The following is a 26,253-nucleotide window of genomic DNA, read 5'->3' as shown; positions in this document are numbered from 1 at the left end:
CTTGAGTCTTAATGGCTGTGTAACTTGGGCTAGTCTGAGCCTCAGTTTCTTCATCAGTAAAATGGGGATAAAAACAATACTACCTTCTTCATAGGTTGCTGAGAAGATTGAGATAAGTCATGCGAAACATTCAGCCAAGGGCATAGTCCAGTGTGCCATGAAAATTAAATGTTGTTAAGTATTATTATTATTTGATCACATTACCAGTACCAAATACAACTTTTCCCCAAGAGGAAATTAAAACAATGGCCATCAGTGCCATACCAAGAGGGGAAGGAGGTAAATCGTCTTCTGTCTCCATTCCTTTCTCCCCGGGATGTTCATATTAGTGAGATGAGGGCCAAGCAAACTTCAAGGACAGCTACAGAGGACAAAAATAGCGAGAAAATAGTTGCTGGGGTGTCCTTTGTGTATTGCCGGGGAAGGAGCGGCAAGCAGGAAAAGGAAGGACCAGGGTTTAGGAGGATGATGGGAAGAAGAAAGGCCACGTAAGAAGGACTTTTTGGACCCGATGACCGGTACGAGCCTCTCTACCTGCTCCTAACGTCCCTTCCTTCTCGCACTCCTGCAAGCCCCAAGGAGAGAATGTCAGGGAGCACCAGGCACCCCTGCTCTCTGGGAAGCTACTTCTGGGTGGCTTGAGCCGGCAGCAGTGTGCAGCCTTGCCCCACAGAGCCCCACAGCGGCTCTGGCAGCTCCCTGGGAAAGAAGAAAGCAGCGTCTTACATGTGTGGCGTATTCTAAAACAAAATGAGAACTGCGAGATTTGATGGATTCTGACAGGGGGAAGAAGGGAGTGAAAAAGATGGAACAAAGATGCCATTTTAAAATTATTGGCCTGGGTTCAGAATTTCACTATTTTCTATGGCAAGGAGCAAGTAAAAAAATCCCTCCTATTGATGAGTATTTTTTTAATAGTCGGTGAAAGCCAAAGGGCTCGGGGCTTCCGACTATTCCCTCCTGGGGCACCTGGGAGCCGGTCCTCTGGATAACTCAGAAAAGAGCTGGATGGACAGCAGGCTGGAGACTCAAAGGCCCCCAGCAAGCAGCACGAAGGAGGCACGGGTGCAGGAGGACAGACTGTGTTTTCAGCTAGGATTCTGTGATCTTCCTGCCAAACGGGGGTTTACAAAGCAAAAACCTCCAGAGAATTCTCATACTTTCTGGCTTATTCTCCTGGTGTTCATCTTAACAGGAATCAGCTGTTTGCCTTCTCACTTCTCCAGCATGTTGCCGAGGAGAATTTAGCATCTGGTCTGGCTATTATTAAAAACAAGAACATCCTGCTCCGTCGGGAGAACAGAACCACTGGCAAGAAAAGGACAGAGATATTTGCATTCAGGATTCCAAAGATGGGTTTCGGTTCAATATCTGCTCTCGCTCCTACCCACCCTCCCCCCCCACCAGGCTTTCATTTTAAAATTTCCCAATGCATCTGTCATTTGCATCGTGGTCTCCTCGTTCTGAAACAGAGAGATGGAGTGTACTTTTTCCTTTCACTGGGAGGCAGGAATCACTGGAGTTGTTCAAACACTGACCCGCTCCCGCTGTGTGATAAAGTTGAACTACCAGAGGAAATTTTTTTCTTTTTTTTTTTTTACAACTGCGGAAATGAAAAAGTAAACAAGACTGGGGCTGCATCGGTATTCAGGCTCCAGCTTTTTTGTTGTTGTTTTTGTCTTTTGCTTTTTTAAGCATTGGGCTAGGAGCCTGAAGGAACCGTATAATATGAAAAACCCTGAGAGGTTTTATTAGCCAATAAAAAAAAAACTGAGTTCCCATTAACCACTTAACTCCTTGAGAAAGTTCCGCCCTTTCTTCCCTCCTGGATCCTTCTCTCCCTCTGATGCCCGTGAAGAATGAAATTTGGTCCATCGGTCTCTCCCCTCACAATCTGAGTTCCCAGTGTGTCCCAGAAGTTGTGGTGGAGAATTACATTCAGTAATTGTCTCTGCATTTCTCATCTGTAAAACCACTAATAAGATCTTGATAAGGAGTCAGATTTTCTATGCCCCCAAATCCACACCCAGAAAGACGCCCTGAGCACACCGCTAAAAGGAGAAAGGTCATCGTGATTTTCAAGATTTCAATACTAAATGACTGTTAGAGAAAAACAGAATCGGGCTAAGACATTGCTGGAATATGTCATGATTCCCACAAAAGGCTCCTCTCGATTCAGGGCAGAAAAATAGAGAGAAACTCACAGAGAAACAGAAAGTGAAACTGGCCAGAGCTGTGCACTGTCAGAGATGGATGCAGTTATAAAAAAAATAAATGACCTAATTTAGGAAGGAAAGGATGTCCAAGGAGATTTAAATCATAAAACCGTTGTGTTAAGGCTCCCGCGATTACACATGTCATGCGGTTTTGTGTGTTTGCTTTTGCTGTTTTTAAATGAGACATTTGCACATTTACATCAATCCATCATCCGATAGCATTTTGGGAGTTCCTGGTACCCTCAGCTCTCAAAGACCCCCTTCAGCTCTGCCACTGCATCCTGTATCTCCTCTAACTCCACTGATCCCACTCTATCTTCCTTCCACCCCCGCATCTGGGCTACCTCTGGTACTTTGGGTTCTCCAGTAGAAATGTCCCAAGGCAAAAGGAGTACAGGGCCACAGGAGACCTCGTTGCAATTTTGTGTTCTGGTCTCATTTAGTGTTGTGAAGACAAAACTAGTTCTTGACGGGCTTGTGTGGAAGAACTTTTGCTTGTCCCCATCTCTCCCGCCTCCCATTTTTTTAGCATTTTGCTAGATGGTCTTGGTTTCTCTATAAGGATGACAGGTTGGGGGGTGGGGGGGCAGGGGTGGGATTCTTTCCATCCTATTGGCTGTGGAGTGGCACAGAAAGACCTGGGACAAAAAGACAGCAATCATGACGTGAGCTACCTTTGCAATGCTAAGACGTAAAGCAGGTTTTCCAGAAAACCCCACTGAGTGGTCAGACATCATTGCAACAAGATAATAAGCAAATGAAATTAAAATAAATTTTCGTAAAAGTTCAGTGGGTTTCCAGAAACTTGATCTTTCTGCTTTCCAACTGGTTGAGCATGTCTGTCCAGGACAGCAGGGCCGGTTGAATCACAAAACGCTTGTGAATAAATGCGTTACAAAAATGAATAATAACCCTTCTGAGATGTCCATGTCACCGTGCTCCTGACATCTCAGGGAGGTGTCCTGTGTCCCCTGTCCCTTCTAAATAACCTATTTGAAGAAGAGTAAGTGCTTGTGGGATGGTGTGCCTTTTTGCAGAATTTGAGGCAAATAAATGCTGTGTCAAGGGGTATCTGTGTGTGTGCTGAGCTTTCCCTGAAGGTTGCTCTGGCACCCCTTCCCATCCCTCCCTGCCTCCCTCCCTTCAGGTGTGCGTGCACCCATCACACACACACACACACACACACACACACACACACACACACACACACACACACCCCTGAGTATACTGCCCTTTACATCTTCGGTGGATCCTTTGCCAAACTTTGATGAATAACTTTCTTAAAAATTTCATTTCCAAGGCCTCCTGACTGAATGCTGTGAAGCCCCCGGGGAGACACAAAGAAGCTGGAGGAGGATGGAGATGCCCTCGCCTTTGCTCAGAGCTCATACTTTAAATGAGAGCCTTCCATGTATTGGTTCCTACCTGGCCTTACTTAAGCATCTTCTGCAGACCCAAGGAGAGAGCCCAGGAAGGAAGAGCAGAGGTGGTGGAGCAGGGGTTGGACTAGGCCCGGTACCCCCAGCACCAATGAGCAACCAGCTGCCAACCACATGTTCTCTGCCCCAAAACCCGGACAGCTCAGGCCTCCTTCGAAGGATCCTTCCTGAGCCCTTCGGACCCCATTTCAAGGAGCAAATGCGTGTGTTTGCCTGGGGTCTCACAGGAGAGCTGGCCCGTGTGCTCACTGAAACGGAGGAAGTCAGTTGTCCCCAGAAAAACTTAGAGCCTGTAAGACAGCGGTCTTATCATACCATCCGCCCCTCCCCACCCCTCCCCCACCAAAAAAACCCGTTTCCTAGGACAGGTCTCTAAAATGGCGTTAAGTGATTGGGTCAGAGACTGAAACTGGACTGCCCACTGTTAACCTGATAATCTAGGTAGGGTTGCTTGCTTACATCAGACCAGCCGGTACCTGCATTTGTACCCCGGCTCTTGGCTGGGTCAGTGCAATGAACCACCCGCTTCCAGAGGGGATGAAAAATCAACACATGCAGATCTGTGGGCCCTGCCCTCCCTGTGAACAAGGGCTTCCTCTACCTCCTCCCTGGCCTTTTCAGACTGTTCTCAAATCCCATAAATATAAACATGTGGCTCTTCAACCGCATCTGTAGATAATAACTTCAGGGGGCTTCCTGTTTACACGGCAATACCCATTTCCCAGCCAAATAAACTCCGCGACGGAGAGCTGAGGTGTTTATGGGGCCAGTCTCGGCCCGGATCGAGTTAACAGGAAACACCCACTCTCCAAGAAATGTCTGATGATTAAATATTTGTGGGGCAGGAGGCACAAAGGGTCAAAAACACTGGAGAAATTGCTTTCTTCTTCCGCCTGTCGTTTCCAGTGAGAAACAGAAGCTGCCATGATAAATACAGCCCAGCCGGCCAGGCCTAGCAAAGCCCCACAGCCACAGCCGTGCTGTTCGCTGGCTGCAGGGCCCGTGAAGCGGGGAAGATGGAGGAAGTGCAGACTGGAGAGTCAGGAGCCTCTGTCCCAACACATACAGCCCTCAGGGTGCCATCAGGTGGAGGGACGGAGCAGGCAGATGGGGAAGTCCATCCCTGGGAAGTCCCTCAGTCTCCTATCTGGCCGTCCTGTTTCAATGAGCCACGTATTATCGCACCAGCTCTGTCCAGAAAGCCTAAGGAGTTAGAGCCTTTAGCCCAGTCGTTCTTAATCGGGGCGATTTTGCCCCCCAGGGAGCACCTGGCAACGTCTGGAGACATTTTTCATTGTCACGACTGGGCAGACGCTACAGGCACGTAGCAGGTAGAAGCCAGGGAAGCTGCTAAACACCCTACAATGCACAGGACAGTCCTCCCTGCGCACACGCCGAAGAATTAGCCAGCCTGAAATGTCAGTAGCGCCAAGGTCTAGCCCAGTGCCTTTCCATAAACCAAGAAACTGAGACCCCGAGGAGGAGAGTGATTTGCTGCTGCGGGACAAAGCTAGAGAGGCCGAGAAGGCCACCATGCCCACCTCCCGTGCAGTGCCTTTTAAAGCCACACAGATGTTTAATTTAAAAGGATAAATAAATATACATCCTCAAAGAGTTGCAAACAAGTTCCCTGGCCTAAGTTCACCCAAGCGCTTTTAGGATGTCTCCCAGGCTTAGAAATGAGCTGTTTCCAAGATCTCTCAGAAAACAGTGCCAAAGGAGTAAGAATGAGCAGATCTAAAAGGCAGCCTCTAACTCCTAGCGTGCTGTGGGCCCCCTGCCAGTGACTGCGCTTGTCGGCACCGAGGTTTCCCCCCCCCGTCCCTCTCTAGAACTGTGATAAGCCAAGGCATACGGACAGCACGGGACAGAAAGAAAGCAACCGCTCTACCCCAGGCCCTCAATCTTCTCGCAGGGGAGGGACTTACCAAAAATAAACAGTGGCCCAGAAAAAAAGTCTCCAAACTAGAGTTAACCTCACTAGTAGTAGAATTTTTCTGAGGCTAGAGCTCTGCAGGCCAAGGTCCATTTTTACTCATCCTTGTCTTTGGTTGACTTTCTTTTTAAGAACCCAAAAGAGATGTCAGAAGGAAAACAGACTACCCCCTACAGCCGGGCTGCTTGAGCTCTTGTGACTACAGTCAAGGGTTCACTTGTCGGCCCCGTTCATGTGCCCAGAGATTAGCATCATGGAACCATCGAGGCTGCTGTCTTTCTACCCTGACTCGTCCCCTGGTTGGAATAAGGGGCTTTACCCAAGCATGGGGTGAGCACTCCTTCTTCAGACAACAGGCTGACAAGGAAGTGAGCACACTGCTAGATTCTTCACCCACCTCTCTCTAGGGGTAGGACAAAACAAGAACCCAGCGCTTACCAAGACGGTTTTCCTCTCACCAGTAATATAGGATCTCTGCTCTCATCCAGCCCTGGCAAGTCCTACGACCAATAAGTGCCCAGGTGTAGGCAGGAGTAGGCGTCAGACTAGAGAAGAAACCGCGGATGAGAAAAGACCCAGTGTACACACATAACAAAACCAAAAAAGCCATTTTATTGAAAATTAAATTCAAACTTCAAATTAATATTACAATCATGAGAAAAATGCCAAATAATTCAATTTACAGTTGCAACATACAATACAAATAGTCCCTTTGAAGTTAAGAGTAAACTCATCCACAATCATGGCCTGTGGCACAAAGCAGAATTTGTACAATATGTGCACAGAAAGCAAATCTTGGGCAACAGCAACTGGAAAAAAATAAAAATGAAAAGCTTGTATTTACACAAAATGCTACAAATATTTTCGTTCCACAGAAATCTAAGAATGGTAAAGCATATCCAAAAAAAAAAAAATGGAATTTTATTCAAAATAACCTAAGAAATTACTGTAAGTTATGGTTTTGGCTGATATATTTGAAAGTACTGCATGAAGAAGCAAACAGTTATTTGTAAACATGAAGTAAACAAACATCTAAAAAATTCTCACATAGAAAATATGTTTCAAATGTGTTATCTTTTTAAGAACAACAAATTCAAGATTTGGAAGAGTCGTCTTTTATTTATTTTATTTATTATGGTTCTTTCGAATGTCATAGGTATAATTATTGTTTTTGCTAATGCTTTGTGTTTCCATGTATTCACCTAGACTCTTGAGTCCGTCCCTTTCCTGGGAATGGAGGGAACTCTTTCAGCCAGCACACACATCTCTTCCCCTCTGAATCTGCAACGGATGGGCCCCAATGGTGTACAGTTCTCTGCTCACTTTTAAAAGGCCCTAGGGGGGGTAAGACGGCCTGAAGAGCGAACCACAGATGATCTGTTGAGTCTTTCAGTTCCAACCTGGATGTCATTTCACAAAAAAAAAACACTAAAGCTTCGGTACCTGTTCTGGAACTCTGACATAGACATAGGTTAGAACAGGTTAAAAAAGTGGCTGTATTGGTCACGCTGTAAACCATGCCTTTTTAATCGGAAGGAAGTAGAGTGCTGGCTAGTTCATGGTTCCACAGTAGCAGTAAGGCTTTGCTTTGGTCTTGAAATCACAAATCATACACGTGACCCAGTGCAAATTAAGGATTTGGTTAAAAAAAAAAAAAAAAGATAGAAAAATTTAACCCCCGGGGCTAAAAAAAGGGCTGAATTTGATCTAAGAAATGTAAATTACCCCATTGGAATGGTTTGAGTGAGGGGAGAAGGAAGAAGTGCTTGAATTTTTCCCAAGGAAAAAAAAGAAAACTTTTAAAGTGTTTCTGGGTTGCTGCCTGCAGCCACTATATTAACATTTCAACACAAAAGCATCCCTCAAGTCACTTAGTATGTGTACTGTAAACTTAAAAAAGCCCTTTCAACATTAAAAAAGAATGTACAGATATAGTACCTTTTTTATTAAATAGGGTACAGCTGGCACTGGCAGTAACATTTTTGTCAATTAATTAAGATTGAAACGTGTAACCAGACACTGGCTCTTTTAAGTGCTACTGAAACAAACACACATATTTTACACTTACAAATAAATGGACAGTGGCTTGCTTCAAGCTACCACACACAAATAATAAATAGTATCAATTACTACTTCCATCTTCAGAAATAGGAAAGTGGCTTATTTATTATCTAAGCATACTTGGTATACAACCTTTAGAAGGCAAAGTGTTTTGTTTTGGTTGGGCTTGGTTTTCCCCTCGATCTTTATTCGGAGGAGTCAGGGTGAATTCCCAGGCAAGGAGCACAGGTCCATTGCCCCACTAGCCATCCCGAGTTGCTTGGTGCTCTATGAGGTGGGCTGGACCATGACCGGGGAGCCAGGGCCTCTGGGGCTGGAGGCAAATCTCTAAAGGTTCTGCCTGGGGGCGGGCACAAGCTTTAAATGAAAGGGCCCTGACCTGTGGGGGAGGTGGGTGGGGATCTGCCTGGTGGTGTCCTGAAGTGGTCCTGGCTTGGATCAAGGATCCACACTTGAGAATCTGCCACGGGGCCGCCAGGAGTGGTCAAAGTGCATCCGACAGGAGGGCTTCGGCTCAAATTCACACGCAGTAGTAGACACCAAATTCCACCTAGCTTTGCCTTCCCTTCGCCCCCCATGGTGAGAAATGTGAATATCAGAGGCTGTATTATGGGACCCCACTGCCTGTATGTTCTCAGATCAGTTGCCTGCTGGAACTTGCCTGCTCCTTCAGACGACCCTACTCCCAGAAGACAAGGACTTAACTCTGCTCCTTTAAATGCAAATTCTGTGGGAAGCTGCCAATGGGCCCCGGGCTAAGGCAGATTTGGGTTCACCTGACTTACTGTTTGGTAAGGCGTTTTGGGTAACACTCCCTGGGAGCAGTTTTGCTTTCCTGTACCGTGTGTATCACGACTGATCCTTCAGCCACACGTGTGGCTTTAAGCTGACTACGTCTTCACTGGTGATGTTGAGTTTTGCTTTAACTATGAAACCACAGAACATTGCTCTGCAGTTCAAGGATTCACTTGTGCTTGTCTTTTTAATATGACAAGAGTCATCATTATTTCAAAGAAATTAGGAAACCACATCACTCCAGCATTTCATGCTGACAAAGAGCAACATAAGTGATAAAGGACTAAGGGTTGCTTTTTAAATCTCTGATTATTGCTTTTTAAAAGGCAAAGCTGTGTTAGAGGCAATCAAAGATCCGAAAAGAACTAAACATAACATTTCCTTCATACATCACAAAAACAAGCTACATCTAAAATATTTGGAGATGGAAGTATTTTTAAAAATCACATTGTGTCTGGATGAACTGAAATTGCTTAGCAATATTTCAGATATGGCTCTAGCCCACTGAAGAAATTTGTTATTTAATAAAGAACACTTTTAGAGACCGAAGTCAACATATCAATACACTAAGAAATGTTTCAAGGGTCCAAATGTCATTAAATAATTATAAATATATCTTTAAAGTTATATGACCATTCACGTTAGCAAGTTACCTCAGATTTTACACATATTCATAATTTAAAAAAAAAAGAAGACAAATAACACACAGCCAAACGCAAACACTATCTCTACCGTTATGGCTATAATAAGGTATTGCCATTTTCAGTTTTGCATAAAAGAAGAAGGGGGTTAGGTGGGAAGGGGGTAGTTTGGGATCGGATTTCTTTTTGGTTAAATGGGAAAAGGAAAAAAAAGTATAAAACGGTAAAATAAAATAATCTATCCTGATCGGTACTTTTTGCAGTCACTTTCTTAAAGTAGGCAAAACTTAAAACAAAAACAACTGAACCAAACAGCTCAAATGAGTACTTGCAGAAAGTGTGAAAGCCAAAGTTTGGAACAGTTACTCTGAATGGGTGACAAGGGAATGGAAGCATTCTTTCTGCCCCTTTTCCCTTCGTGGGCGCCTGGACCGGCTGTGTAAGCGGGTCTGCAGAGGGCACTGGTCCACACACATCGGCACCGTGAGGGTGTGTGGTTTCAAAGCACAGGGGACAAGCGTCTTTGCTCTTCTCTGAACTGGCATCTGAACAGGTTACTGAGGATAACAGACCAAATGACAACAGCAACGAAAGTACCTTTTTTCCTTTGTTTGCTTGCAAAGGTACGTGTTTAAATAGAGAATGATCTGAAATCTGATTAGGATCGTCTCTGCTGGGCCTCTTGCTTCTCGAGAGCTACCCTCTGAGGGTTGCAAGATCATGACAGAGTGAGTGAATGCCAAGAAAAAAAAAAAACCTTCTAAAAAATAGGCACTTTGTAGATAGGCTAGTTGATATACATATATATGCACTCTCTATATATGTATATGTTGATACATTTGGGGTGTGGCTCCCAGAGACCGCTGGGCCCCTGCTGAGGAAGTTTCAATAGGGTCGCCAAACAGATTCATCCATTCTGCCACTAGAATTCAAAACGGTGGGGGAACTGCTGTGGCTTCCGTCGGCGTCAACGCCCTCGTTCTGGTTAGGCAGGTTTGGGTTTAAGAGCGTGCTGCCGTTCGAGGTGGTGGTGCACGGCGGTAGCATTCTGGAAGGAGACCGGTCTCCCCCGGGCACCATGGGGAACTGATAGGATCCTGACGAGGTGCCATAGTAGAGATATGGAGTGCTGCTGGTCTGGAAGGGTCCGCTCTGGCTTTGGGAGGAGCCGGGGTAGGGTGGTGGCAGGTAGGTGTGGTAGTGAGTGGTGGCGGACATACCGAGGGACATGCCTGAGGTGACTGGCGGGGTATAAGTAAAGGTGGCTGGATAGTGCATTCGTGGGTTGGAGAAGCGGCTCTCAGTGAGGGATGAAATGCTTGAGAACTGCCTGGGGTCTGAAAAAGGGCCCAGTTCTGAAGCACCTAAAAATTACAACAGAAGATGGGGGGGGGGAGGGAAACATCTGTAAATAGCAGTTAAAATCATGAAAGAATTTATTTTTTTTACAAGAAAAGAAAGAAAACTTTAGCTTTCCCCCAAAGGAACAGCAAGCCACAAACAGACTTTCAAATGCACCGGTCACTACACAGACTTCTGGGGTTTTTCTGCTTGTTTGTTTTTTACTTTACGGTCTTAGCAGCATTGAGCCTCAAGTTCTTCACCCCCAGAGAATCCCAAAGGGCTTTAAAAGCCCAAATGTGTGCTAGGTCGTGTGTGTAAACCAACCCAACACTGATCAGACAGATTCACTCACCAGACTTTAAGACTGAATCCTCATTGATTTTTTTTCCCCCTCTCTTTTTGTTCCTTCTTGTACCTCAGGTATTTGAAAGGGACCTTTTTACTAAGTCGGACACGTTTCTTTTTCTCAACCCAATATAAAGAACTTCCAAAGTGATCCGTTTTGTTGTTGGCGCTCTTAACAGGGCCCCTTCGTCAATGAAGGAACGTCAAAAAGACACCCTAGCATGGGCCTATCACTTCAACACTTAAGATAATGTGAGATCCTATTTTATTCCTCATCTTGGTAACAGATTTCAAAAAAAATCAAACTAGATTTCAATGTTTTCTGGAACTATCTTACTTATCTGGGGGTGTATAGGGAGTGTCTGACCCTTAGAAATTCTCCCAAGGGTCATAAACTAGCAGGTTTTGAAAGTGGGTGGGGGGAAGGCTTGGTACCTAAGAATCACTGCATTTCAAGTCTTGATGGGAGAAGTAGGACCTGATTAAGGCCATGTGCCAACAGCAGCTTTGGGGAAAGGCTCGCTGGTAGAGGAGGTAAAGCAGGAGGGTACCTCACCATCCACCTTCCGGACCCCTGTACCACATCCTACAGAATCAGCTTCAGGCCAGTTTGAACTGGGAACCTGAAGCAAAGACAGTTTTCCTCCAAAATGTAAAGTCCTTTAACTTCTAAAGCTAACAGGGTGCCTCCTTAATAGGTATTTCTGGCACTTAACTTATGAAACCACACTTAGAAACTACTTCATGTGGAAATCAGTTTTCGGAAATGCCAAAAACTTATCGTCGTGATCTTTAAAGACAGGCTTATGAATTTCTAACACTGACAGAATTGTGACAAGCCGTTTTATAATACCAGTGTTCTTAAGATTTTGTTCACACCTAAAATCTTCCAATCCTTTGGATCTCATACACTTGCTTTTCCTACCGCTTTTATCTGTAAGGGAAAGCACCCAGTAATTCTTGAAGGTCTTAGTGAGCAGGTACTTCTTCAGCTTCCATTTTTTTTTTTAGCCACGTTCTTGGATGCTACAATATTCATTAAATGAATCATCCCAATATTTTTCTTTCATGGTGCTGATCGAGAGTTGTTCATTTTTGTTAAAATGCACACTGCCTGTGTTCTTTATAAAATGCTCGGGGCAAGTGCCGTGATGTGCACTGATAGCAAGAAGTGACTACTTCAAAACAGTATATTGTTAACAAGGTGTTTCTCACTCATCGGACAGTCCCAATCAGACAGCCCCACCCAGCCCAGCCCAGCAATTGTGAAAAGTCTCACCTGCCTGGCTCTTCTTACTGAGAGTGGAAGGCCAGAGGCAGAAGTCAGAGGTGGCAGTGTCATCATCTGTAAAATGAGGGGATGAGCTCTAAGTTCCCTTCCGGCTCTAACGTTCTATCACCGTGAATCCCAAGACAGGAGGAGAAGCAACTGCCTTGGGGGTGGGGAAGGGGAGGCAGAGAAGGTCCCACCCCTCACAGTACCTTCCCAGAATCCACAGGCCCGTAAGCAGAGAGTAAAAAAGCTGGTGAGCAGCTTCTAATACCAGAAGCAAACACTTTCAAGATGACAAACCAAAACTAGCACCATCTGGGCAGTTACTCTCTGCTTTTTAAAAATTCTTCCATCCTCCACTGGCCTCTCCCTAACCCCACCCAAATGGGAAATTCTGACAAGCTCAGGTGTGAAAAGGTACAAGAAGTGATTAGGACAGAATCACCAATGGGGCCAGATGAGATTTGCCATCTCCCTGCCCTGTGCTTCTGCAGTGTCTGACACGATACAGGCCCTGCATGGAGACCACAGATGTTCTCCGCCGGCCTGATTTTCACTGCAGGGCATCTAGGTGAACTTGAGCTGGCAGAGTTCATGGGTACAGGCAGGCCACTTCTGTACGCTTTAAGTTCAACGCTCAGCTCGTGAGAGAAACCAGAATGACGTGAGCAATTTCAAATGGAAAGATGTCACCCTTAAAACATCAGCGTTTGCCGCCCACAGGAGCACAGAGCTCATACAGGTAGACTCATCAATGTAAAAAATGCTTCTCGTGGGTATTTATACTTAAAATATACTGTCGTCATAATTAAAATTCCAGGTGGTTTCCCTGATTTTGATGCAGAAGCCTCATTAAAACCCTTTATGGGGGACCCTGCCAGTAAACTCCAGTGTGGTTTTGAATTTCTCTCTCCACCTCCCACACCCAACTTCTCGATTTTACCTGATACATTGGTCTGATGTTTTTATTATCCATCACGTGCCAGGATCACTCTACCTTTTTGGCTTCTAAATGCCAGCTAATGCAAATTGACATTCATTTTTCAATTAATGAGCTCTGGCTGTGGTTTATAGAAAACAATGCGACAAACTTCCGCTGGCCTTACAGAATTTTGACCAATGACTTCTAGTCATTTGAGACTGTCATGTCTTGAGGATTAACTCCTTCTGGGCAAAGAGAGCTCATGAGGACTTTAAAGGGATTATACGGTACTTGTCATAAGTTACAAAAAATAAAATTTTCTGGACCTTAGTTATTTCGTGTTACACTGCAATGTGTTCTGTAGGAAGAAATTTTAACAACTTGCTGCAGTATCATGTGAGATCTCTTATATAATAATCAGTGATGGGGCGATGGAAGGAATTCTAAACTTAAAAAGAAACAACTTAAACCCCTTCCTAACCTTCGATTATTTATAATAATTATTACAGAAGCAAAGGATATAACTAAGTTTTCTTTCATTGAATGGGGTTGTACCTGTACTTCTAACCTCCGTTCTGTACAAGAACTCAGGTTTTCTTTTAGATCATCTTAGGTTATTTCGACCTTGCGTCCTAAACTATTCATACCCATGTCACCAGCCACATTACGTACAGCTACAAACTATCTATAGACCTAGATATTATATCAGCTAAAGTAAAGAAAATATAATATCTACTTATTAAAAGGATCAGCATGAAAGCCTGGAGAGTTCTAAAAGTACTCTTACCCCAATCTAATTTTAGAAATGTAAAGCCAAAGCTCAGTAACGGCCCCAGTGATCTGCCTTGTAGCCTTAGAGCCAGTTTAAAACTCCAGATTACAACCTACTGATTAAATAAAGCCAGCACTGCCAGGAGTTACTTGAAGCCCAAGATAAACATGGTGCATCTTCCTGATAGGCTTGTTTTACTCAGCATGGAGACAAGGGTATGCTGTACAGTAAACATGTACATGATATGGAGTAGAATGCAACACTTGGGTGAATTTTCAGACAGACAAAAAAGGACTTCAACAAAATTTTGCACTTGTGAAGCTTTAAACTATGCCCCCAGATTCCCTAAGGTACCCATTTATCCTCCTCTGCTAGTTTGGGGTACTCTGGTGAAAAAAAATTCCAAACCCCTCGTTTACTGTTTAGATGATCCTAATCTAACCCGCTGACAAATAGGGAAGCTAGGCGGAGAAGGGAGCCATGTGCTCTACAAAAATCACAAAGCTCCAGAGAGGCAGAACCACAGCTAGACAAGACATCTTCAACCTCTAACCACTCTGCAGTCTTAGTCACCCTTAAGGAATTCGGTGGACACAACCACAGATATATATATTTGCTGTCTTACGAGCCTATGTGCTGAAATAAATTTGCCTAGAAATATTTAAGTAGGTTCTTCTGGTGCCCATGTGTTGCCCAATGAGAGCTACTGTCCTTGGGACACTATTTAAAAACTCTTTCGGGACCTGTTGATCTAATCTGCTCAAAAGTGTCAACTAATTCAGTTGTTCGTGGCATAATGTGAATGAGACCAAGGCCAAGGGCTTGATTCCCTTAGGACCTGCTGGTTCCCCACAGATGCATTTCATTCCACACCCTGCTCGCTGCACCCTTAGCCAGTCAGACAGCTGCAGATTTAGGTAGAGCTGCATAAATAGAGCTGCAAGAACCTTGTTCATTGAAACAGCAGCAGAGGCAGTTTTTTACAACCTAGTGTACCTGGGGAAGAATATATTAATAAAATGCCCGTGAAGCTCAAATAAAAATAAAATAGATGTTAAAAGTAAAAATTTCTTGCTCCTCTCCGCCAAAGTCTATGGGGAGAAAGGAAATGGCCTCGCTTTACCCAGTCAGGACTCTTGGGTCTCCCAAGCAAGTGGAAAGTGTAGGGGAAAGGAGTGGAACCAAGACAAGGGAGAATAAAAGAGAAACTTTGATCTTTTATTCTTCCAGCCTCCACTCAGCGCCTTCCACACTCCGATGGCTAAGGAGAGTTATCTTGGGTCATGCTTGACTCCTAACTAGAGTGAGCTGCGGAGGGCAGTGATAGTCTAATCCCTGTTCGTCCTCCCCTTTGGGGCTTAATAACAATGATACTTGATGTTTCTAGGCCTTTACCAAGTACTTTCACATGCATTTTCTTATTCAGTAGACCCTCAAGACATTATGGTTGGTTGAAAATGGGCCAGGAGAGCTCTCAAAAGAATGGAAATAGGAGTTTGAAAAGAATAGCAGACATGGGTACTTGCCATTCGGGGCTGTTAGCTAGGAAACACTGTACCCATGTATCACCCCCTCTCAGCAGTGGAATTTTTTTTTTTTTGTGTGGTACGCGGGCCTCTCACTGTTGTGGCCTCTCCCGTTGCGGAGCACAGGCTCCGGACGCGCAGGCTCAGCGGCCATGGCTCACAGGCCCAGCTGCTCTGCGGCATGTGGGATCTTCCCGGACCGGGGCACGAACCCGCGTCCCCTGCATCGGCAGGCGGACTCTCAACCACTGCGCCATCAGGGAAGCCCTCAGCAATGGAATTCACACACCCCAGCCAAGGAGGGCAGGTCGGGGCGGAGAAAAGGACAAGGGGCCTTGAATCCAGGTAGAACACAGATGGGCACACGCAGAGTCCTCTGCCCTTTTTTAATGCAAGGGCAAAAATATACAGAATGAAAAGCCATCATACTTCTCAGCAACGAGGCGTTAACTTCAAAGCTTCATCGAGGCCTTTCAAATGGTAGGAGTAGTCGCCACACCAAATCTCAAATAACATCCGGGTACTTTTTATTAACCCCCTCGCAGCATCCTTTCTATTGGAACATATAACACACGAGATCTCCACAGAGCTGCTCTCCTCTAAGAATCTTCTTCCCCTTCTACATTTTGGCTGCCACCTTCCCAACTGCTCTATTATATAATTTCCTATTTCACTCCTGTTCGAAATAGCATTTATTTTCCATGTCACTCTTTCGGGCCCTCAGCCACTACTTTACTGAATTATTAGCTGTTTCGTAGCCTGTGCTCTCCAACTACAAAGTAAGCTTTGGATGGTAAAGATGATTTATTTTCCTTTCCTGTCCTTCAGAACCGTCTATATTATAAGAGCTTAATTTTTTTAAAATATAAGTCTATGAATGGATGGATAAATCAACAAATAAGTAAATTAGTTGGAGGATCAGGAGCTCTGCACAACAGCTGGTACATTTTTGACGCATCAAGAAAATAGATATTATAATAAACATTAAGTAATGCTGACATCAAACCTCAAATGCAACTCCAGTATGATTCCATACCTATAAAACCTCATCAAACTCTCTTTAAAGGGTGTTCAAAGCTCTCCCCAAGCACTGTTACATCAGTTGACCTCACATTTCAGACAGGGGCCTGCAAATGGCAGTCGCCACTAGTGAACGGATTCCTCTGTTTTGCCACCGTGCTGTTCCCGATATCCTGAGAGCCCATATCTGTGTGTAGGTCTACACTGGGGAGCCAGGGGGAGAAGAGAGGAAGGAGAAAGAGGGCCAGGCCAGAAACGTACAGCCTGCGGGAAGGCGAGTCAGCACGCTCCTCTCCCTCTGGACCCCAAGGTAACTGCTGCCACCAAGGTCACGTGGTTTATTTGGAGTGGGTTGGAAAGCTTGCTTCCTGCCTGAATTTCTAGATAGTATATAGAGCCAGTATGTCAGCATCATCCAGAATTGTGGATGACCTTTACAGATGAAGAGATGGCACCCTGGAGACACGTGGATCTGCGTGACATCCCGAGATGAAAACGCGGTCCCCTCCTGTCTCAGGCCTGACTGTGCTACTCCCTGTCTGCATCCCTGACAGTGCGTGCCATTGGGGAAACGTAGAGCTTCGGCCTTGAGCTTCCTTAGATCCGCATTCTATGAAAACACACAGAGAAGGGGAAGATCTTCCACCTTTTCAGGCCACACAGGGGCAGAGCCTTGAAACCAGAGGGTGTCACCCCGACCCAGCACAGGTCACAGCCACCCTTCACCAGGCGTGACTGAGCAGCTCTGAAAAGGGGGCGCGGAAAATAAGGGTGAGGCTGTTGGCATAGTCAGAGCCCTCTGTTCTACTCTTCCACGGTCACGTCCCACTACTGCTCGGTATGAACCTTCCTCTTTGTGGCGGGACATGGACTCAGGACCCTCACTACAGCTTTGCTCATCCCCAGGCTCACGGCCACCTCTCTTTTCTCTGCCAGACCTGGGCACATAAGCACTGCCTTCAAAGCTCACCACTACACAAAGACTTCCCAAGTATACAAATCCCTATCACCTTTCCTTTACCCTATACAGCTGGAACGTTTACAGATGTAAATTTTACCACTCCATGCATTTTAAAGTATCATCACTGGTTTTAGAGAAGCATTTTCATTTTCCAGCTAAAGGGAAAGCAAATGAAGAAGAAGAACCACGTATCCTTCTTTGAGATCCCACCTAGTAGGGGCTTCCCTGGCGGTCCAGTGGTTAAGATGCCTCGCTTTTACTGTTAGGGGGCACGGGTTCGATCCCTGGTCGGGGAACTAAGACCCCGCACACTGTGCAGCCAAAAAAAAAAAAAAAAAAAAGCAGCACCCCTACCTAGTTCACGGTATGGTACTGAAAAAAGGCGAGTACTTCCAAAACATCTACTAAACGAATCAGTTACTAGCATAGACCCAAGCAGCATGACAGAAGCAGAAATGCTATGTAAACATTACCTAAAAATCAACTTTCGACTCTACGCAGAACATTACTTTGCATTTTCCACATTGAGGTTTTAAGAGATTTTTACATCAGTTTTCTTACTTTCCCTGAATTTGTCCCCTCACACTAAAATGATCAAGTATCAAACACTAAATTAGTTTTGCTTTTAATTTCATTAGATAATAGGTGGAAAAGTATACCCCACGTGGGAGAAATGTAATGGATCACATTGATGGAGAAGAAAGCAGCAAAATGAGAATCTGAAATCGATTTTTTGAAGATAATGAGAGGTCAGACTAGCAAGCTCCATAGTTTTGCAAAAGAGAGGAAAAGTGCCTCGACTATCCAGTATAAATATTTATTTTCCGTGTTGTAATGAATTGTACTTTTCCACTGCACGCTCACAAATGCTGAAAGACCAGCTGATCCCAAGGCTAAGAAAGTATGCTATGCTGAAGGAAAGAGAGAGAAAAAGGAAAAATAAAAATAAAGCAAAAAACGCACAACCTGGCAATTTTCAGAAACTTCAACCATCCCTTAAACCCACCCAAATGTTGAGGATATGGTTGGAATAATACATTTCCTCTTGGTGAGAAGGAGGGAGGCCATAGATGTGCAGTGTGTGTGTGTGTGTGTGTGTGTGTGTGTGTGTGTGTGTTCGTCTGTGCATGGGGAGGGAGGGTAAGAGAGAAGGAAGAAACCAAAGGGTGAAGGGGGGAGAGAAACGGAGGAAAAAACGAGAGAGATCTTCTTGCTAGGCCTTGATTAAGAACTTTTTAAAGGCTAGGAAGGGTGGATAGTCTTTGAAACCAGATCCGCCACAGGAAGGAGGCCAGCACCCAGGACACCGCGTCTTTCAGAAGGGGCCACCCACAGTGCCGCGGTGGTCATATGACTGCTCTGTCACATCCTGAAGCCATTTCCAGCCCATGCACACGTCTGTGCTCCCATTTAGAGAGGATGGGATATATGGGGAACACACATATGGAAACACTTTCAGAGAATCAGTTTCCATGAAATTCATAATGAGCCAAGTGGCTTCAGATGTGGTTGCGTTCCTCCGATTAGCCAGGAAAAAAAAAAGGAAGAAAAGGAGGAAAAAGGGACAAATCCACCCTTTCAGACCTTATTTCAGTTTCAGAGAAATTAAAAACCACTAATGACTTATGGCTACCAAAACATAGAGCCACAATTAAGACAGGAGGAACCAGGAAAAAGAGGGACAGAGGTTTAGAAGCAATAGCCTTTCCCTCCTAAAAATAACAGCTTCAATATCAGTAATCTTGTCTTAAATCAGGGGGAGGCTTTCCTGTGACGGTATCTGCCTAGGGTGGCATAATTTTCTGACATCCCGGCAACATGCAGTGCGCATGCGCACGTGTGGGGTGGGACCACGCGGACAGAGGCAGAGGCTAGAAGACCGGCTTTTATTCGATAACATATGTGGCCAATTAAGATTATTTTAAAAATTGCAACTAAATGATAAATTGTTCCTAAGTAAATCTTTCCAAAAAGCCTGAATGCAGAAGGGACAGCCTGGTATTTTCCTGTGGCTTGTGCTAATGGTAACTCAGACTATATTAAAAGCAGAAATTTATGAACTGGTTGAGATGTTATATATTAGACAATCAAGCTTAGCTGATACGAAGGCATGAAATACAAGAAGGGAACAAACAGTGAAGGGACCTTAAAAAGGGACATTGAACTGATAGTAGTAAGTTAAGACTTTTTTTTTTTTTTTTTTTTTTTTTTTTTTTTGCGGTATGCGGGCCTCTCACTGTTGTGGCCTCTCCCGTTGCGGAGCACAGGCTCCGGACGCGCAGGCTCAGCGGCCATGGCTCACGGGCTTAGTTGCTCCGCGGCATGTGGGATCTTCCCGGACCAGGGCACGAACCCGTGTCTCCTGCATCGGCAGGCGGATTCTCAACCACTGCGCCACCAGGGAAGCCCAAGACGTTATTTTTATATTAACACCAAAGCAGATATACTATGGAGGAAAATTCACATTAATTTTAAGGTATAACAGGAGACCAGAAAATGCTCTCCAGACAAGAGTTGGGGTTGTTTTGGGTTACGTCAGCAGATTGGGGGGCGCAGAGTGGGGGAGGAGCCAAGTTCCCTCTGTCCTTTGGGGTGCTTCAGTGGGAAAGTCTTTCAAGCTTGGTACGCTGTTTAGGAATGCCCTGAGCTGGGCTTCCCTAGTGGCGCAGTGGTTGAGAGTCCGCCTGCCGATGCAGGGGACGCGGGTTCGTGCCCCAGTCCGGGAAGATCCCACATGCCGCGGAGCGGCTGGGCCCGTGGGCCATGGCCGCTGAGCCTGCGCGTCCGGAGCCTGTGCTCCACAATGGGAGAGGCCACAGCAGTGAGAGGCCCGCATACCGCAAGGAAAAAAAAAAAAAAAAAAAGGAATGCCCTGAGGATGGGCTGGGAACCAGTACCGGCTGATGCTTAACAGACCAGTCTTGGCTCCAAGCATAGGAATCCTCCAAGTGATTTTGTAGTCACAGCATCCCATGGTGTCACAGGTTTTACTAAGGGGAAAGAGATTCAAAGGATCCCACTTGCAAAGGATCTGTACTCCATGGGAGATGTCTACTCACATTACGGTGCATCTACTCACATTAAATCCTCACCCCAGCCCTGGGAGGGAGACAGCATCACTGACCCCACATTATGGATGACAAACTGAAGCCCAAAGAAGCAAAGTGATTTCCTCAAGGTTACACACCAGTAAATGGTGGCCTGGGACATGGCCCCAGACCTAGGGGGCTCAGCTGCCACAGTCCCCTCCACGGTTCAGGGATTCTGTGTCACTTTCATGCGAGTTCTAACATACTGGTGGCCATGCCTACCTGGAGGGCAATGACGGAAAGGGTTCTGATCAATTGTCAGTGACAGACCTGGGGATGGAGGTGGGATGGGATGTGGAACGGGGTGGGGGTGGGGGGGCTGATTCCTGCCACCTATTTTCCGTGCTCGACTCAGCCCCAGAATGCTCATATGGTCCTTACCGTTGATGTTCTGAGTAATCGTAAGCAAGTCACATTTTATTTATTCCCCAGGTCCTCTCATTGGGTAAGGCTCTTGTAAGTGAGAATGGGCAAAAGTACACAGCAAATAGTAAACATCTCCATCTCAAAAGGGTATTCCTTCATACGGTATTATTTGAATTAGTAGAGCCAGAGAGGAAGGAAAATTTAAAAATTGGGTCCAAGCTAGGCGAGACGTGAGTTGAGTATTAGAATCCTGAAACTCCTGATTCACTCCACACACCCAGCTCCAGGCCCAACCAAACTCTTCTGTTAAAAAAAATTTTTTTTTAAAAGCCTCTTGCAGTGGGAAAAGGAGGCTAGGAGAGCAAATAATCACCATAGCAACCACATTCCACCATCCCCTAAATGCACAGACTGTTTTCAGATCCAGCTCGATTCTCCCCTTCTTAAAGTAGGAACAGATAGACTAAATCCAGCACCAATGCAGTTTCAGACTCTCCCTGTGACTGACTCTAGCGCTGACCCAGGAAGGCTCCAGGCAGCAGCTGCTTTGGAGGTAGCATGGCTCAAAATGTGACAAGCTTGGGGCACCATTTTTTTCAAATAAAATTCCCTTCAAAGGGCTTAGCGCCCTGGTGTGGTCCCACAGCCCTGAAGCCATCCTGAACCTTAACGCCTGTGTCTCAAACCACCCGATGTCCCAAGACCCAGAATTTGAACCAGATGACCAAAGTGCTCTGGCTCAGGCTTGAAGTCAGCTCCACAAGCTACAGCTCTCCCAGGCCTGATATGACCCACGTTAATCTGGGATCAAAGCCACAGGCTTGGGCTTCCCTGGTGGCGCAGTGGTTGAGAGTCCGCCTGCCGATGCAGGGGACACGGGTTCGTGCCCCGGTCCGGGAAGATCACACATGCCGCGGAGCAGCTAGGCCCGTGAGCTATGGCTGCTGGGCCTGCGCGTCCGGAGCCTGTGCTCTGCAATGGGAGAGGCCACAGCAGTGAGAGGCCCGCGTACCGCAGGAAAAAAAAAAAAAAAAAAAAAAAAAAGCCACAGGCTTCAGCCTCAAGCTGTGTCCTGTCGGGACCTGTCCTTACCCGTGCCCTCTCTCCCTCTCCAGTCAGATGCATCCACTTACAGGCTCCCTCTGTCCATGCCCTGGGAGGGGTTCCTGTCCCAGGGAGACCATGGAAGAGGCTTCCTGGTTGTGACAGAAGGTAGCCTTAGATCCAAGGTCCACTTGTGTGTGTGTTGTATCTGCTGCCTAGATGGCTTATCAATCCTTGACTCATCCAACTTGCTGGTTCCTCAAGCTTTCCTACCCGTCCTGTGACTTCATGTCACGCTTTTTACTCGGCTTTGTGTGTATGTTTCTAGCTCTCTCTATTAGGCACACAGCAAACATTTGCTGGAGTCACAATCCTGTCCCAACTTACCTTTCCAGCCTCGTTTCTCACTCTCCTTCGGGAGCTCTACAACCCATTCAGACTGGACCCCTGTCCGTGTTCTGTCCTGTCCACCTTCCATTTTCCCTCCTTCACGTGCTGGTTTTAGGTTATTCCCCTCAGCCCTCAGTGTCCCCACCTCCACTCTATCTCAATCCCTTGAAATTCTAAGCAGCCTGTAAAACCTACCTCACAATCCCCCTCCGCTTCCGGGAGTCTTCTCGTGTTTTTGCTTTAGCCCAGAGTGACCGCTCCTTCCTCTGCACCTGGTTCTTCGCTTATATTTCTCTTCTAGGCAGGCATGTACATGCAGAGGACCTACAACCACCTCACCGCTTCTACCAGCCTGTAAATGCCTTGAGAACGACAACTCTGACCTACATATCTTCAAACACACTGTAGCTCCTCTCAGAGTGACATTCGGGAAGTTTTTAAATGTGTGTGAGAGGAAAAAGAGACGGTGATGCCAGGTTTGACCTAAAGCCTTTTCTCTAACTGCATTTTGCCTGTGCCTTCCGATTTCTTCCTGTCCCTCTGCAGCCGATGGCTTTTCCTGACCTACTACACCTGTGGTTTACCTGCACCAAAAGGGCTCAGGTTGGTTCCAGACCCACAGCACTGCTCTGCCCACTGGTTTGGGGGTGCATCTCTAGTTCTATCCTGTCCCCTGGGTTTGCTCCCTTACACTAAGAGCAAAAATTTGTTCTGGCTTTTTCAGTCCCAAGCAAACTCTCCTGTCCCACATCAACACCGACTCTCAAAAATAATAGTTCAATTAAAAAATCATGTTGCAGGGCTTCCCTGGTGGCGCAGTGGTTGAGAATCCGCCTGCCGATGCAGGGGACACGGGTTCGTGCCCCGGTCCGGGAAGATCCCACATGCCGCGGAGCGGCTGGGCCCGTGAGCCATGGCCGCTGAGCCTGCGCGTCTGGAGCCTGTGCTCCGCAATGGGAGAGGCCACAACAGTGAGAGGCCTGCATACCACCAAAAAAATAAAAAAAATAAAAAATAAAATAAAAAATCATGTTGCAAATGTGTACATTGCTTTTTAGGTTGTCACCGTTTTTACATACATCTGGTTTTACCTTCACAAAAAGCCCAGCTGACAGGTACCAACTGATGTGGAAGCTGTGTCAAGGAAAGAAGGCACCAACTCAAGGACGCAGCCAATTAGTGGCAGAGCCAGGATGGAATTGTTGGGTTTCTTAATTTGTCCCCTTTCCCCCACTCAACTTGTCCCTTTAGCATCTACTACTTTTCATCCTAAGAGAAGTCCTGACAGGGAGAAAGATGGTATTTCTTTAACAACAGGGATCATCTCGATTACATTTTTTTTTTTAAGTGATGACCGACATGCCTTCTCACGTTGAAGGTTTATATCCAATAATATCAGAAACCAAACTACAACCTTTTATTTAACTGAAAAAACTGACTCACTTTGAAAAGAATTTCTTTTTCTTTGTTGCTAGGATTCAGCCTAAAACCATGTACAAGTCTTCATACTGTCCTGAGACAATGCTCCTTATGTAACTTCCGAATCCAAACACAGTGCTGCAGTAACTCGGTCCTCTGACATTCTGAGTTTTTCCACTCAGGCCCTGCACACGGAATTAACTCAAAACTTCTGCAAGAAAAACGTCCCTTTTAGAGTTTGATTTGGCATCCATTTCAAAGAGCTGTTTGTATATTTTAGAATATGGAGAATTTTCCTTTGATTGAAACCTCTCTTTTCACAATGGACAAGAGATGATTTCTCTTCTGAGTGATTTAAACAAAAACAAACACATCTTAGTTACATAGAACCTTGTTCTCAAAGTGGGTTTTTTGACACAAATCAAACCCTATAGATTGTAAAGCATTTGGCAAAAGCCTTCAAACAGCCAAAGCCAAATAGTGAAATTTTCCTTGTCGTAGGAGATAAACAAATACTAAGGCAAATTGAAAAAAAAGAAAAAGAAAAAGAGGACCTCCTTTCACTTTCTACTCTGCTCGATAACATTGCCCTCTCAACACACACACCCACCCCTGCAGAGGGGTTTCATCCTCAATGTTTATTCCTGGTGCTATAGAAATAACCCTGCCTCAAATGGACAATTTCAACATCTGTTTGTGGCTGCTCCCAGACTCCTTGCACTTCTTTAGGACATGAAGACCGCTGTCTCCCAAGTGTAAACAGACACACCTAATTATGTATTCAGGTGTCTGAGAGGAGCTACTTGTTTTGATGACAAAAAAAAAAAAAGAGTGCCTGGTCAGCTCCATATCCTTGAGAGAAACACACAAAAACACAACAAATAGTCCAACAGTAGCTCCTCCAACAGTGGAAGTTCTCTGCCTGCCCCAAACCTGAGCCCTATTTTTCCCCAGCCTGGGAATACTGTCCACTGAGTGCACTCTAGGGGTGGCCCAAAACAGCTGATGACCGGCCAGGAGAGATGGTGCTGTCACAGACGTGGAGCAGAGTCTACTTGGTCTATTCATAAGGAGTTAATGCGAGGGTGAAAAGAGGAAAGGGGCAAAGGAGACAATTCAGGGATAGCTTTTTTTTTTTCCCCTTCAGATTACAATGGCCATGTGCAGCAACAGCAAACAAATGTCAGTGGTCTATTAGATATGTAGCAGGAGAATAGGATTCTAGAGCCTTGGGCTAGCAGTCGGGGTTGGGGAGGGTTCTGGTCACAGCAGTGTATCTAATGGGAAGGGTGATCATGGTGGAGCCCCCTCCCACCCCATTCTCCATCAGTAAAATGATGGAACTTGACTCAATCATCTTTATGGGTTTCCAGCTCTAAAATTCTAATTCAGCTACATATTACAAAACCTTGAGAATTCCAAAAGTACCTTTAAAATTCTATTAGAAGTGCTGTTCCTCTAAAGAAAGGTGCCCATTCATTAAAAAACAGTATTACAGTCTTTTTTAAAATGAAATATATAAATCCACTGTGCAAAAAATACCAGGTTTCCCTCGATATACAAAATGCCGATGAGAAAATTAAGTTCTTCCACAGAATAAAAAAAGTATAATTGTTAACAACAGTTTGCAAGGAGGCCAAAAGAGAATGGGAACACTATTAGCTTTTCAAGAAAGGTTTTCATCATTAAATTTAGCAGTAAAAAGGGGGTTAAAATTTGCTTTATGCATAATTTAAGTAGCTTAAGTTTCCTTGCCCCACACATAAAAATATATACTTTCAGGTTTTAAGATTTCATTAATACGTACATTTTTCATCTCAGAATAAAATTCAGGTTTACAAAAATCAGAAGGTGCATTATTTCCACTGTTGTTTCTCATAGGAATCTGCTGACTTTTACTTTATTTTGGGTTCTCTGACCTGTAAGCATGAACATTGGCTACTTAGGAAGGATTACTGGTGTTATGTCCCCTGAAGATAGCCTGGAAAGACCAATGTGATAAAAATCCCTCTTAGGATGACACCCAACAGATTTTGTAGCAAAATCTGGCTCTGATGTGGAGACCCCTATGACAATGCATGGTGGGGAAAGCACACTTGGTGCCCCAAGATGTGGGGTTGAGTCTTTCCCTCTCCCCTCTCCCCATGTGACCTAGAGGTCAAGTCTCTGAATGTCCCTGAGCCCAACCTCCTACTGGCAAAACAGGGACTATAATAACATCTATACTCCGATGAGCTGCTGTGAGGTTAAATGAGAATGTCTGTGAAAGTCTTTTCTATATATTTAAAACACTATCTAAATATTATTATCATTATTAATACTGAGTTTTGCTATGCACTTAATTTTACTATCACCTTTGGATATAGTTGCTGTTGTAGAATCCTTTCCTCTGCACCTAATCCGTTGTAACACGTTATTTTTCTTCTGTAGGCTTTAAGTAACTTCTGCCATCAGAAAAGCCACTGTTATCGATGACGTGAGCGCCCTGGGTCTTTTCAGTTTCCTCTTGGGAGTTGCTGAATTACAGCGGCAGGAGAGCTCCAGCCTCCCAACCACGAGGTCGATTCCTCCTCCCTGGTGGCGTCTTCAGTTCTTCTTCACATGTTCAGGGGTGCGTGCCCGAATCTCCGCATCTCCTGGCCGACCCAGCCTTCAGACCAGCATCCTCTGAGCCTGACGTGCTGCTGGAGGCCC

The 26,253-nt window shown here is 45.3% G+C and overlaps 1 protein-coding gene across 5 annotated transcripts in view; it reads right to left on the bottom strand.

Moving 5' to 3' along the window:
• The window catches only part of RUNX2 (RUNX family transcription factor 2), a 302,059-nt gene that overhangs the window by 169,206 nt on the left and 106,600 nt on the right, over nucleotides 1–26,253 (bottom strand). For 2 of the 5 annotated variants that reach the window (XM_059077788.2, XM_059077790.2), the window contains 2 exons: nucleotides 12,057–12,122; nucleotides 9,087–10,452 (listed from right to left, as the gene is read on the bottom strand). The exons of 2 other annotated variants lie outside the window; for them this stretch is intronic. In XM_059077788.2, the coding sequence (XP_058933771.2) occupies nucleotides 9,974–10,452; nucleotides 12,057–12,122 (545 nt within the window). In that variant the 3' untranslated portion in view covers nucleotides 9,087–9,973. Of the gene's footprint in view, nucleotides 1–9,086; nucleotides 10,453–12,056; nucleotides 12,123–26,253 lie in introns of those variants that run through there. One more of the 5 variants, XM_059077789.2, reaches the window with a different exon arrangement.

Source organism: Kogia breviceps, chromosome 10, assembly GCF_026419965.1.
Source record: "Kogia breviceps isolate mKogBre1 chromosome 10, mKogBre1 haplotype 1, whole genome shotgun sequence".
Taxonomy (NCBI): Eukaryota; Metazoa; Chordata; class Mammalia; order Artiodactyla; family Physeteridae; genus Kogia; species Kogia breviceps.
Note: the sequence above shows the minus strand (reverse complement) of the source record. Positions and strands in the feature narration are given on the sequence as shown.